This window comes from Pongo pygmaeus, chromosome 4, assembly GCF_028885625.2.
Source record: "Pongo pygmaeus isolate AG05252 chromosome 4, NHGRI_mPonPyg2-v2.0_pri, whole genome shotgun sequence".
Taxonomy (NCBI): domain Eukaryota; kingdom Metazoa; phylum Chordata; class Mammalia; order Primates; family Hominidae; genus Pongo; species Pongo pygmaeus.
Window position 1 is genome coordinate 136,811,545 of NC_072377.2, and position 14,071 is coordinate 136,825,615.

Consider the following 14,071-nt stretch of genomic DNA (forward strand, 5'->3'; position numbering starts at 1 on the left):
TGGCTACACTGGGCCCTTATATCTTTTGGGGGTTGACTTCCCATTCCCTGTCCTTCAGGCTGTCTAAGATGGTGTGCAGGGCAGTCTCCAGATTTGTAAAAGATTCTGAGGTTAACATTATATTATCAGTATGGTAAAACAGGAAGACTGAGGTAGGCAAAAGAGTCTAGACAGGTCCTGTGCAATCATATCATGAAAGACGGTGAGGCTGCACAGATATTCTTGTGGTAGCACCTGGAAAGTCCATTGTTTGCCCTCCCAAATGAAGGAAAACTACTTCTGTGAATCGTCTGCTAAAGAAATACTTTAAAAGGCATTAGCCAAATTAATCACAGCATGGACATTTCCCAGCTTAAGGACCATTTGCTCTAGCAGTTGAGCAATACTGGGTACAGCTGCAGGTACAGGGGGCATCACTCTGTTTAGCTCACAGCAGTTTACTGTCATTTTCTAGGTATCATATGGCTTCTTTGCAGGCCACATAGGGCTGTTATAGGTGCTCTGGACTATTTGTGCCTTGTGTAATTCCTGGATTGTTCAGGTGATTTCAAAGCATGCCCCTGTCAGGTGGTATTGTTTCATGTTAATTGCCTGCCTATACCAGGGCAAGTGTACAAGCATTCAATTGGCCCATCCCCTCATCCCCTTTTTGTTCTTTGATTATTTCCCGGACCTGGTCCTCGTTTTGCTTTGTTTTTTTTGAAACAGAGTCTCACTTTGTCGCCAGGCTGGAGTGCAGTGGCATGATCTCGGCTCACTGCAACCTCTGCCTCCCAAGTTCAAGAGGTTCTCTTGCCTCAGCATCCCAAGTAGCTGGGACTATAGGCACGCACCACCACGCTCAGCTAATTTCTGTATTTTTAGTAGAGACGGGGGTTCACCATGTTGGCCAGGATGGTCTCGATCTCTTGACCTCGTGATCCGCCTGCCTCGGCCTCCCAAAGTGCTGGGATTACAGGCGTGAGCCACCGCGCCCGGCCCGGTCCTTGTTTTTATCTAGCTCATTAAGGTCCACAAGTACCTCCCCCATATCATAACCCTTTTTAAGCTGGAAATGACCTAGACATTCAATAAGTACCTAAAATAATTTTAAGATTTTAAACTATACAGAAGTTAAACCTACACATGTTTATCTCATTTACATGTACTCAGTTTATTCATTTTTAGCAGTTTATCTAGATTACTTGTGAGAACCAAGACAGCCAACAAAGCTAATCATCATTGCAAGTTATTTCCCTGTTAACCATTTTCATAGCTTGTGAATATCAGGTGTTCATCTAAGCAAGCGCCTTAAAGTTAAACACATGGGGATTCTTGCTGATAACTCAGAAAATTCAGTTGTTTTCATTAAACCAACAATATCAAATTAGTCTTGCTTGTCAAAAAAATCATACAGACAAAGATCATTTTATTTTTGGCTGGGTTTACAGTCTTCTAACTTTCATGTAAAACCCTGACACCTTAAAGTATCTAGCAGAGGCAAATATAAAATGTATTTTATCAGAAGACTCAGACAAAAATGTATGCTGACACTTTTGAAGATATCTTTATTTTTATTTACTAATAATTTAAAAGCCAACTTATTTAGCAAAGATTATTGAATTCCTGTGAACTTGAAAAGCATTTGGACTTTATACCCATTTATTTATAATTTTATTTGGTAGCATGTTAGAACATGTAATACATGCACATATATATTTAAACATGTATATACATACATACACAAAGATCTGATAATTTTACTTCAGAACTCTAGCCATGAGACAATATAATAAATTTGTTATTTTTACAAAAGACAGTTGGACCCAAATTACTTTTGACAAAATTGGGACCTGTTACGGCTAAGCTCTATTTTCCCCGATAGGTAATCCAAGGAAAGCTGTGGATCGAAATTTGGGGGAAAGCAGTTTCCATGGCAGTTTGATTTTTAAAAACGTCTTTTTTCCTTTTCAGTTTCAAATGAGTTTTATTGTTTACCTTTTAACTAGAACTGGCTTAATTGTATAAGAAAAACAAAATCTCCAAATAACCTTGAATTAGTGTTACCATAAACAGTGAGTTTTATCTGAACACGGTGGCTTAATAACAGCAGATTCAAAGCATGTGGAAAAGGAAAGACAGAAACAGAGAGCATCTGAAGATAGTATTTAACTCTATAGTTGCAGCTTAACCATTTGAGCTCTGAATTTTTGTTGTTGTTGTTGTTATTTGCCCATCAGTTTTAGAACGTGCACAAGAATAGGCCATAATGTGTAACCTGCTGGTGTCCTAGAAAACCTGGCATGCCTTTGACCTTCTGCAGGAGTTTTTACCCTTTCTCCCTTTCCTGCTCTCATGATTTCTCAGTAGCTACCCTTATTGCAACAACAGCACATTTATTATCTTTATCATATTTTAATATCTTAACTTCTTACAATAGGTGATTCAGTTTCTGCCAATGTTTTCCCAGAGTCCACGGTGGCCTGTGAAGATGGAGCAGTCGGGCAACTCCACGCCACATGCCTGTTGCCAACCACCCTAGGATTCTCCCCACAGATGCGCCTTCCTAATTCATCCATTGGTTTCTCAGATCCTGCTCATGACAGCAATTGTAATGAGAAAAACCTGGAATTGTATTTTAAAAAAACCTTACCCCAAACTGGGAGAGAGCAAAGAGACCAAGCATGTCTGGGACAAGTTCAGCTTGGCTAGTAGATGAGTTTATTAGGACTCAGGCATGAGGCACTCCTGAATGGCAGAGGGACAGCTTTCGAGATCTGTGCCACCTCCCATCTCTAAGCTAATTTTCTGTCTCTTTACCTACTATGTGTGTGTGATGGGACTGTTTCCCTTGATAGGTTCTCAGCTATTCTCCAGGATGTTTGGGTTCTCAGGGACACCTATTCCTCAGCTATACACCAATGGCCGTGGCTCACTGCCTGGCCTTCAGGGTTCAGGCAGTGGACATGTACCCTTAAATAACCTGGAAGGGGATCTGTCACACTACATAGGTAGTTCTTAACTTGTGGCCCCATTCTTGCCCTAAGGCAGCACCGGGTCTAGCCAAGACGAAAATCGCTGAGGTTGGAGATGAAAACAAAAGCCTTTGGTTGAGATGGTAAAGGAGGCCCTCAAGAGTGGTGGAATCAGTGTATCCAGAAGGCAGTGCTGGAGTTGGCCTCATGAACTAGGGGGTTTTTTCTCGGCATTGCCCTTTTTCATTTCGTCAAGTGTTTTATCCAGGTTTGGTGTGGCATAGTTCTGAGCCAGATACATTCCAATCACATTGCCAAAGTAAATTCAAGCAGGAACTGGAGCATGATGTCGGCAGGGAGGATGGGGAAGGCAGGGAGGGCGCAAGAGGCGGCTGCAGCTCTTTGGGCTGGTCTGAGACTCTGCACTTTTTTTTTTTTTTTTTTTTTTTGAGACGGAGTCTCGCTCGGTCACCCAGGCTGGAGTGCAGTGGCGCGATCTTGGCTCATTGCAACCTCTGCCTCCTGGGTTTAAGCAATTCTCTGTCTCAGCCTCCCAAGTAGCTGGGATTACAGGTGTGTGCCACCACACCTGGCTAATTTTTGTAATTTTAGTAGAGACGGGGTTTCACAGTCTTGGCCAGGCTGGTCTTGAACTCCTCACTTCATGATCCACCCACCTCGGCCTCCCAAAGTGCTAGGATTACAGGTGTGAGCCACCACATCTGGCCTCTGCACTCTTACATTGGCTTCCCTTCTTTCCTGTTTTACTCTCCCCAGTCACTTATTCCTGTTCCTTTGGATCCATTCCCAAATAAATCACCTACACACAAACTCTTCACTCAGGCTTTGCTTTCAGGAGGAAACCTGGGCTAAGACAGTCAACATAAGAGTGGTCCTAGAAGGCAGACCTGCAAGGAAGGGATTCACAGCCGTGATGGCTCTACTTTCTACAATGGAGTCATGGCCCTGATAGGAAACATATGGAACCCTGGAACAAAGAATGGGAACATCTGAATAGATTAATGTGAGAATTTTGAATTCCTGGATTCTCCTAAACCTTCAAGGCCAGCAGAAGCAGCTATCTTTCTCCTGCTATAGGAGACAAGCCTCTCCTTGCCTGGAATCCTGCCAAGACTCCTCCTAAGGCAAGTGGCCCCAAAGATGATGCTTATTCTCCTCAATATCCCCTACCTCCCATCATTGCCTGCAGACCAATAACTAGGGTTAGGTCTCAGCACAGCCTAAGTGGAGAAATACAGTATCTGATTTATAAGCAAATAGCATGCACATTGAAAAAATTACAGGACCTATGTTGCGGCAGGAACAAGGATAACAGGGGTGTGAGGAGAGGGTTGTAAGAATGTATCAATCTGGGAGCACTCTCATTATTCAGGGATTAACATCTAATCAAGGATACATAAAACCATTTTCACATGCTTCTGAGATGCTTCTTTGAAACTTGGACACAATTACGACCTTCGGAAATGAAGTAGAGATGCCAGAACTTCCTTGGCAGAATACTGAAGGAGTCAGAAGGCTCAGAGGGATTAGCATGTTAGATTGTAGTTATTATGCAAGACCAGAGAACCTACTAGAAGACTACATTCCCATGGGAAGTCCAGAGGCCACTCTTTTCACCAAGGCAACACAACATGTAAAGGTGAGGAATTCTTAGTGTCAGTGGGGATGGCAGGACTCTGGAATTGCAGAGACCAGATGGGTAACAATCAACAGAGGCAGGGTAGATATAAAAATTATCACAAAATGGCCAGGCGCGGTGGCTCATGCTGGGATTGATTTAATCCCAGCACTTTGGGAGGCCAAGGCGGTCAGATCACGAGGTCAGGAGATCGAGACCATCCTGGCTAACATGGTGAAACCCCATCTCTACTAAAAATACAAAAAATTAGCCGGACATGGTCGCAGGTGCCTGTAGTCCCAGCTACTTGGGAGGCTGAGGCAAGAGAATCGCGTGAACCCAGGAGGCGGAGCTTGCAGTGAGCTGAGATCGCACCACTGCACTCCAACCTGGGCAACAGAGTGAGACTCCGTCTAAAAATAATAATAATAATAATAATTACCACTAAACCAAAGTGGCAGCTAAGTGCTTTGACCCATAGGGTCTATCTATGGCAATGGCTAATAGACCATAGTGTCCCTAGGAGTTAACTAAATTCGCAGATGACTGGGTGTTACTTGACTGTAACAACAGCAATCCCCAAAATCAAAAGCTCATGAGCAGAAGGCAGATGACAGCCGCCATAATGGAAAATAGTATTTCCTCATAAATTTCCTTGATCTAGGCCAGTTCTCAGGCTCAGAGCCTATTGATTTAAGGAAAGGCCAAGTCTTTTTATAGAAGAGCCCTCCAATGCTGCCAAAGGTATACAAGATAATTATTTCCCCAGTCTTTCCACATGAGGGATCTGTGGCCTTTTATCATAGTAACTCTGGTCAGGGGGAAGAAAAAGAACCAGACTTTCAAAGGCTGTTGGGTACAGAGTATGAGCTGGCATCAATGCTGGGGGGAAACACTATCATGATCCCCCCATAACAGAGGCTCATGAAAGCCAGGTAAATGGAGTACTCTTGCAAACAGATCCAGAAGTCTGAAGATCCACACTGTACTAATTTCCTTATCCCTAAGTAAATAACTAGGACAGATGTTCTAGCAACTGGCAGTACCCTAACATTTACTCCCTATTTTATTAAGAGCCGTTAAGGTAGGAAGGGCCAAATGAAAGCCCCTGACACTCACCCTCACCTTTCTTACTGATTTATTAAATGAGAAGTAAAACCACATCCTGGGTGGTATTGCAGAGGTTAATTTCAACATCAAATATTTTCTTCTCAATATCCTTCAGTGAGGAGGAGGAAAAACTGTTTGCTTTTATGTGGGAATAATAGCAGTACATATTCACTCTCTTGCCTCTGGGCTATGTTAGTTCTCCTCTCTGCACAACACAGTATCTAGTGACTTCGATTGTCTCAATATTCCATTGAACATCATGGTAGTCCACTGTGTTGATGACCTAATGCTAATTTGACCTAGTAAGCAAGAAGAAGCAAGAACTCTAGATGTCCTAGTAAAGACACATGCATGCCAAAGGATAGCAGATAAAAATATGAAGATTCAGGGCATTCATATTGTTCAACTTTTTTCTTACCTTTTTGTTCTAGAATAAGTTAAATGGATGTAAAAGTAGATAAACTAGTAAAACGAATCCCTAGAACCACTATTCACAGCCCATATTATTTCATCTATATCCCCACCAACTTCTTCTATCCCATATTATTTTGAAACAAATGGGTAAAGTTATCAGGGATCAGTAGTCATGCCAGGTTATCCCCTGTAAAGTAAAGACAAGTTGTTGAGCTCTGTATCCTCCAACACTAAGGCATAGTGCTTGGTGGAGTATTCCTCTGACCCATCTATTGGGTGCCCCTGAAGGCTTTCAGTTTCGGGTGAAACCCAGAACAGGAGAGAGCTGTACAGTGTGTCCAACTGGAGTACAAGCTTCTCTACCATTTGGTTCATATTATCCAGCAGATACAACAGGGCTAGAGGCATACATGATGAATAAGGCTGCAGGGCAGAGTCTCTGACATGCCCTAATAAAAGAGTTTCAGCACAGATCTCTAAAGTTCTGGAGCAAGGCCATGCAGCAGAGAGATATTCGACTTTTGAAAAGCAGCTGTTTGGCCCAATAAAAAGCAAGAGCCTAGCAATGGGACATCAAGGGTCTATGCAAACAGAGATACCCATTGTAAGCCAGGTATTGTCAGAATCTACCAAGTCATAAGATTAGGCAGGTTTAAGCCAGGCATGGTGGCTCACACCTGTAATCCCGGCACTTTGGGAGGAAGCTGAGGCCAGAGAATTACTTGAGCCCAGGAGCCCAGGAGGCAACATGGCAAAACCCCATCTCTAAAAAATACAGAAAAAAAAATTAGCTGGGTGTGGTGGTGTTTGCCTGTAGTCCCAGCAACCTGGGAGGCTGAAGTAGAAGGATTGCTTGAGCCTAGGGAGGTTGAGGCTGCAGTGAGCTGTGATTGTGCCACTGCACTCCAGCCTGGGTGACAGAGTGAGACTCTGTCTCAAAAAAAAAAAAAAAAAAAAAAAAAAAAAAAAAAAAGGCAGACTTATCAGCAATCCATCATGTAATAATAGAACAAGAATGGTAAATTCAGGATCAGGACTAAGCAGGTCAATAGGGTGCATGTAAGTCAACAAAAGGTGGCTCAGACTCCTATGACACCTACCTCGGCTATCAGCTATACCAACCCTTCTGTCTTAGCTCAGACCTACAGCCTTAGTGGGTAGTTCTCTGCAACCAACTGATGGAGGGGAAAATAGCCCTGACTCACAGATGGATTAGCCTTAGACATTGATACTACTTTTAAAAAAAAAAATTGTTCCTGTAACATAGCTCCATTTAAGGGGGTATCCCTAAACAACTTTGAAGGGAAATTCCCCCAGGGGCTAAGCTGTAAGCAGTACACTTGTTCATTCATTTTGTATGGAGGACAAAACAATTCCAGATAGAGGTTTACATACACTTGTGAGCAATGGCAAATAGTCGAGTGGTACCTGTTCAGCCCTCACTTATGTGAAATCTGGAAGTGCAAGCAGTTGACCAATGGAGACAGAACTAGGAAACAAACACCTCCTCATTCTATATGGCTCTTTAGAAGCCCCCAGTGGGATTAAACCTCAGTAACCCATAGCAATGGGGATTGAGACAAGGCTGAGGCGAAGAAAAAGAGCAAAGCACTTGTTTCTGGTGCAAATATAAGGAGGCACCAAGAAATTCAGTAACCAAGATTAATTATATTTTAATGCAATTTTTTAAAAATATAAATTAATGCAAATACCCATGATGAACACAATATCAAAATTTTAAATAAAGACAGGCTCAGTATTGCTAATTTTCCCTTTATTCTTAGGCTCCACTAGGGCTCCACACAACACTGTTACTGATCTTGGTCATCGCCAATAACCATCTCAATTTCACAGTCTATGTTGGCTTTACCTCCCTCTCTGTTCACTCTCCTCCCTAGTCCCTCACTTCTGTTTTATGGTATCACTACTCAAAATAAACGACCTTATATATGTTCTTGTCTCCAACTTTGCTCTATTATTTGGGGTGGAGTAGGGAGATGAAACCCAAGCTAAGTAAGGTAATGACCATAATATATCATTCGAAGAAGGATACTTGTGAAAGTAAAGGGAGGCTCTATTAATAATTTCACTGGATTAATAGGCATAAATCAGAGCTGTCCTAGCACATCAGGATGTATAGTCTTATTACAGGTAGGAAACTGAGGTTCCAAGGGGGTGGGAAGCCCTCCTAAGAGGAGGGGTCAGACTGGAAGCTACACAAAAAGAGGCAGAAATGTCCCTCCGCCTCTTAATCGGGGCCTGGGGAAACAAACACACTTGTGCAAAATCTCCAAAGAGGTGAGCTCTTCACCCTGTCAATTTTATCTGCCTCGTGAACCCCAGGGCTCAGGCTCCAGGCCCGGGCTAGCTCACACAACAGCAGAGGGGCCTTAGGGCTGGGCACTGAGCCAAAAAAAGGGAGGCTGTGGTCCCTGCTTTGGTTACCCTGCCGGGTCTGAGCGCCAAATCGGATCTCCTCGTTCTCTCTCCCTCTCTCCCTCTGTTCCTGGACTGGGGGCAGGCCCTTCTGCAAACAGAAAGCCTTCCAGTCGGAGAAAGCTCTGGCAGCCTGCCGCGATAAAGGGCCCTGGGGGCGTGAGGAGAGCAAGGGCCTCAAAATCACAACCCAGCGTGAAGACAGTGCCTCCATGACTGCTCCCGCAATGCGCAGGCTCCACATTCTGGCGCCCGCCCGCCCATGGACCCGGCGGGGGCTTCCAGGCTGGGCTCAGCCATTACGCCGGCGTGCAGGGGAGGAAACTCGCCTCCCGGGCACTCGGTTGTCTCCTGCCCCCGCCCCTCCCTCCGATCCGGGCCCATCTCTGACGTAGTGTGACCTTGCTCATCCCTTCCAGGCGGTGGGCCTGGAAGGACCCTGTGCAAGATGAGGGTCCTGGCTGTCCTGAGGACGCTGCCGGGCGCCGCCAGGGGTGACCGAATTCAGCTCTGCTAGGACTGGTGGGAAATGAGCTCCCTGTTGGCGTGTGCCAGCCGCCTGCGCGAGGCGCCACAGGAGAGGGCGCGCTCCTGTCGCTCTGCCGCCCGCAGAAGTTTCCCGGGAACCGACTCCACTGACTCGCCCCTCCGCGCCCCACGCGTGGCCGCCTAAGCTCAGCCTCCAGATTGGAGGAGACCGCGGAGGGAAGCCTGCTGGGGTCTGGGCCCGGGGCGAGGCGGCCGGAGCAGATCGAGGGCCGACCCCTCCGAGACCTTGCTCTTCGGCCTTGCCTCCTCCCTTGCGCCCGCCCTCCCACGTGGGGCCCAGGTCTGGGAATCAGCGCTCAGGGGTGGCTGGGGACAACCGAGAACGAGCTTCTTGCCCGGCACGCGGGCGGAATGGCTGAGCCCAGCCTGGAAGCCCCCGTCAGGTCCTTGGGGGCGGGCGGGCGCGCGAAGCACAGGGCGGAGACAGCCGGGAGCCCAGCCCCCCGGGCTGGGCCGCCCTCCCCTTCCCCGCGCCGGGCCGGGGATGGGGGTGTGGTCCCAAGTGTACAGTGGCATCAAGCTCAGCGCGGAGCTCCCGGGAACGCTCCAACGCCCTCAGCCTGTTTCCCAGGACCGGTCCCCGGCTGCGCGCCCCAATTTCCAACAGCCTGCCTGTCCCCCGGGAACTTTCTGACATCCTTGGGGAGCGCCCCAGCTACACGACACTGTCCTGAGAACGCTGTCATCACCCGTAGTTGCAAGTTTCGGAGCGGCAGTGGGAAGCATGCGGGACTACGACGAGGTGATCGCCTTCCTGGGCGAGTGGGGGCCCTTCCAGCGCCTCATCTTCTTCCTGCTCAGCGCCAGCATCATCCCCAATGGCTTCAATGGTATGTCAGTCGTGTTCCTGGCGGGGACCCCGGAGCACCGCTGTCGAGTGCCGGACGCCGCGAACCTGAGCAGCGCCTGGCGCAACAACAGTGTCCCGCTGCGGCTGCGGGACGGCCGCGAGGTGCCCCACAGCTGCCGCCGCTACCGGCTCGCCATCATCGCCAACTTCTCGGCGCTCGGGCTGGAGCCGGGGCGCGACGTGGACCTGGGGCAGCTGGAGCAGGAGAGCTGCCTGGATGGCTGGGAGTTCAGCCAGGACGTCTACCTGTCCACCGTCGTGACCGAGGTGGGTGCCAGGCCGAGACCGGGGACCCGGGAGTGCCTGTCCCTCCCTCTGCGTCAGCCCCCCTTGAGACTCCCTGCGCACTGCCCGGGTCAGCGCTCCCCTCCCCCTCAAACCTGCTGTTCATACTTCCAGCAGCGGGTGTGCACCCCAAGAAAGAATAGGACTCACTCGAGGCGCATTCCTGGGTCGTTTCTGTCCAATAAGGAGGTGATGGAGAAGGGAGTTTGTCACCAACTGTTTTTCATTTCCGATTTTCACAACAAATGAAGTTTCCTAAGAACCTAGATGTTGCCCTGGGGGAAGCGCAGCCCCAGGCTACCCAGACGCACTGCCTGAGTCACCTTCCTGCCAGGCATGGGAGGAGGGGTGTGAGGGACCTTGTTACTGGGCAGGGCGGGGCCAAATCTTGTCTGTTCCCTGGCCACAGACTTCTGGAGGCATCAGGAGGTGTACTGCTGTACCACATACTTGTGAGGTTTGGGGTCCTTTCCAGAGGCCCCAGTTTCTCTAAGACAGCAGATGGCCTCCTGAGGCTCATTGGTTGCAAGGAAGCACAGAAGGCGAAACCCCAGCTGGAAGCCCTGGCCCTCAGGGACCTCTCTGAGCACAGGGTCAGTTGGCAGGCAGGGGCTGTAGCCCCTCAGCACCCTGCGTGGTTAGTGGCAGGTTTTCTAAGTTCCAGGAATGAGGATGCACACACACTTCTCCCGTTTTTGCTGCTTCACATCTGGTAAGGACCTGGGTCAGGATACACCTTTCTTCTGAGGAGAGCATCCTCATGGAGCCGTTGCCTGCTATTGGTCAGGCAGGTAGGATTTCCCTGCTGCTAGTCCCTCCTCTGCCTTGTGCTCCTCCCAAGAAAAACCTGAGTGGCCTCTGCTAGTCCCTTATCCCTTTCCCTCAGCACAGTATAGTGGTCATCAGACATTGTGTCTGGCCTTGTGCTGAGCACTAAGGTGTGGATATCTGGGGTGCGGAGCCTGCCCTCAGATGCCCATGGGGCACACTGGCTGTGTTACTGAGAAGGCTAACATTAACCCTGGTTAGCAATAGGTTTCTGGAACCCAAATGCAAGTCCTGCCTTGCTTGCTATGTGACCTGGGATAAATAAATCGCCCTCTCTGTGGGACAATAAGTGGAGGAAATACTCCAAGAAGGTGATATGATTTTAGCTGAATCTGAAAATGTGAGCAAGACCTGTCTAGGCAAGAATATGGGAAATTCCGGGAATGGAATTCTCATATATCAGAGTGGCTGGAACTCAAAGGATGACAGATATGACAAATGAGACTAGAAATGGCCACAAGGGCTAGTTCATAGTGGCCTTCTATGTATACTGAGGAGCTGACTTTATTCGGAGGACAGTGAGAAAATAGTAAGCATTCTAAGGCCAGGTTTGTGCTTTTGGAAAGAGCTCACTCTAGCTGCTATGATAAACAAGAAGACCAGTGAGGAAGTTTTGAAACTCTCCTCTGCAAGAGAATGGTGGCCAGCCAGGCGTGGTGGCTGTGGAATCTGTGGCACCTGTGGGAAGTGGGCTCAGCCCAGGGACTGCCTTTGGATCCCCCAGCATTGGCACCATACCTACCCTGGGCCCTAAGGTGGCCATGCTTCTCTGGCTTTGCTTCCCCAGCAGGGGCCGTAGCGCTTGCCCACTCCCTGCCCACAGCATGGCCTGGGAGCAGCTAAGACTGGGGGCCAGCTCATCCCGCGTCGATTCCTGGAAGCGTTATCAGTGCCTGTTATGGAAACTGGACCCACGAGCCGCAGCGTTCCCTGGCAGCTGGGCTGACCTGTCTGCTTTTCCATTGCTCACTGGTTTTGTTCACTGTAGGGTGTGAGGAGTGGGTAGCTGCTGGCCTCCAAGTCCATAGCTACTCATGTTGTGTGCTGTTCACAGGGACCTCTAAGGATGTACATCATCACACATTCACACACATGCACCAGGATTTGCATTTTTTGGCAGCTTTTCCCTTCCTGGCTTCCTTTTTGAGTGGTGGGAGTAAAATAAAAAGCAACTAGGGGCTGGGCGCAGTGGCTCATGCCTGTAATCCCAGTACTTTGGGAGGCTGAGGCAGGCAGATTACTTGAGGTCGGGAGTTTGAGACCAGCCTGGCCAACATGGTGAAACCCCGTCTCTACTAAAAATACAAAAATTAGCTGAGAGTGGTGGTGCACCCCTGTAGTCCCAGCTACTCGGGAGGCTGAGGCAGGAGAATCACTTGAACCTGGGAGGCGGAGGTTGCAGTTAGCTGAGATCGCACCACAGCACTCCAGCCTGGGTGACAGAGCCAGACTCTGTCTCAAAAAACAAACAAACAAACAAAAAACTGGGCTCTGGTGGTTGAGAGGAGGAGGGAAGGAAGCAAGTACCAGGGTGAGCAGGATGGATGGATGGCTCTCCCCAGAGGAGCGGTGGCACACAGAATTCTGGAGTCCGACTCAGTAGAAGGCCAGTTTTGACTCCACTGCCAACCACCTGGCTGACTCCAGGCAGGTTACATCACTGATGAAAGCCTCAGTTTCCTTGTCTATAAATCAGAGGTACAAGCAGATGAAAAGAGGCTCAACATTACTAATCGCTAGGGAAATGCAAATGAAAACCATAAGGAGATACCACTTTGTACCCTTAAAAATAGCTACTACAAAAAAAAAAAAACAAAAAAAACCCCAGAAATCCACCTTGGGAGGCCAAGGAAGGAGGATTGCTGGAGGCCAGGAGTTCAAGACAGCACTGGGCAACATAGTAAGACCTCATCTCTACAAAAAAAAAAAAAAAATTAGCCAGGCATGAGGGCATGTGACTGTAGTTCCAGCTTCTCAGGAGGCTGGGGCAGGAGGATCACTTGAGCCCAAGAGTTTGAGGTTGCAGTGAGCTATGACCATATCTCTGCACTCCAGCCTGAGTGACAGGGCAAGACCCCACCTCTAAAAAAGTGTTGTTGTTTTTTTTAAACACAGAAAATAACAAGTGTCAGTGAGGATGTAGAGAAATTGGAACCCTTGTTCATTCCTAGTGGGAGTGTAAAATGGTGCAGCCACTACGGAAAATAATATGGTGGTCCCTAAAAAAATTAAAAATAGAATCACCATATGATCCAGCAATACCAATTCTGGATATATGTCCAAAATAATTGAAACAGGGTTTCAAAGAGATATTGTACACCACGTCTATGGTAGCATTATTCACAGTAGTCAAAAGGTGAAAGCAACCCAAGTGTCCTTCCACAGACACATGGATAAACATAATGTGGTATATGCGTACAATGGACGATTATTCAGCTTTAAAAAGGAAGAAAATTCTGACACATGCTACAATGTGGATGAACCTTGAGGAGACTACGCTTAGTGAAATAAGCCAGTCACAAGACAAATTATTGTCTGATTTCACTTCAAGAGTAGTCACACTCACAGAAACAGAAAGTAAATGGTGTTTGCCAGGGACTGGAAGAAGGAAGGAGTAGGGAGTCGTTGTTTCATGGGTATAGAGTTTCAGTTTTGTAAGATGAAAATAGTGTTGGAGATTGATTGCACAACAGTGTGAATGCTTCTGAACTGTATACTTAAAAATGGCTAAGATGGTAACCTGTATATTATGTGTACTTTATCTCAGTTTTCAAAATGGGGATAATAAGAGAAGCCACCTTATCTGAGTTGTTGGGAGGACTCAGTGAGATAATGCCCCATGCCCCATCCGGTGGTGGCCAGCACAGAGTGTGGCACCAGCAAGGAGTGTGGCACCAGCAAATGGGCTTCCTAGGTGGGTGGTGAGGAGTGGTAAAGGCAGGACTTCAGCACCTTCTTTGCCTTCTCCACTGGCTGGGCACAGTGGGCATGGTGGGAGCTGTTCTA

The 14,071-nt window shown here is 47.8% G+C and overlaps 1 protein-coding gene and 1 pseudogene across 1 annotated transcript in view; one reads left to right on the forward strand and one right to left on the reverse strand.

Moving 5' to 3' along the window:
• Positions 1-2,830: 2,830 nt before the first annotated feature.
• Positions 2,831-3,299, reverse strand: LOC129036043 (short transmembrane mitochondrial protein 1-like; annotated as a pseudogene).
• A 5,750-nt stretch (positions 3,300-9,049) lies between these two features.
• Positions 9,050-14,071, forward strand: part of SLC22A4 (solute carrier family 22 member 4) — a 50,100-nt gene continuing 45,078 nt past the window's right edge. The window contains exon 1 of the mRNA XM_054488307.2: positions 9,050-10,219. Within this exon, the coding sequence (XP_054344282.1) occupies positions 9,827-10,219 (393 nt within the window). The 5' untranslated portion in view covers positions 9,050-9,826. The remainder of the gene's footprint in view (positions 10,220-14,071) is intronic.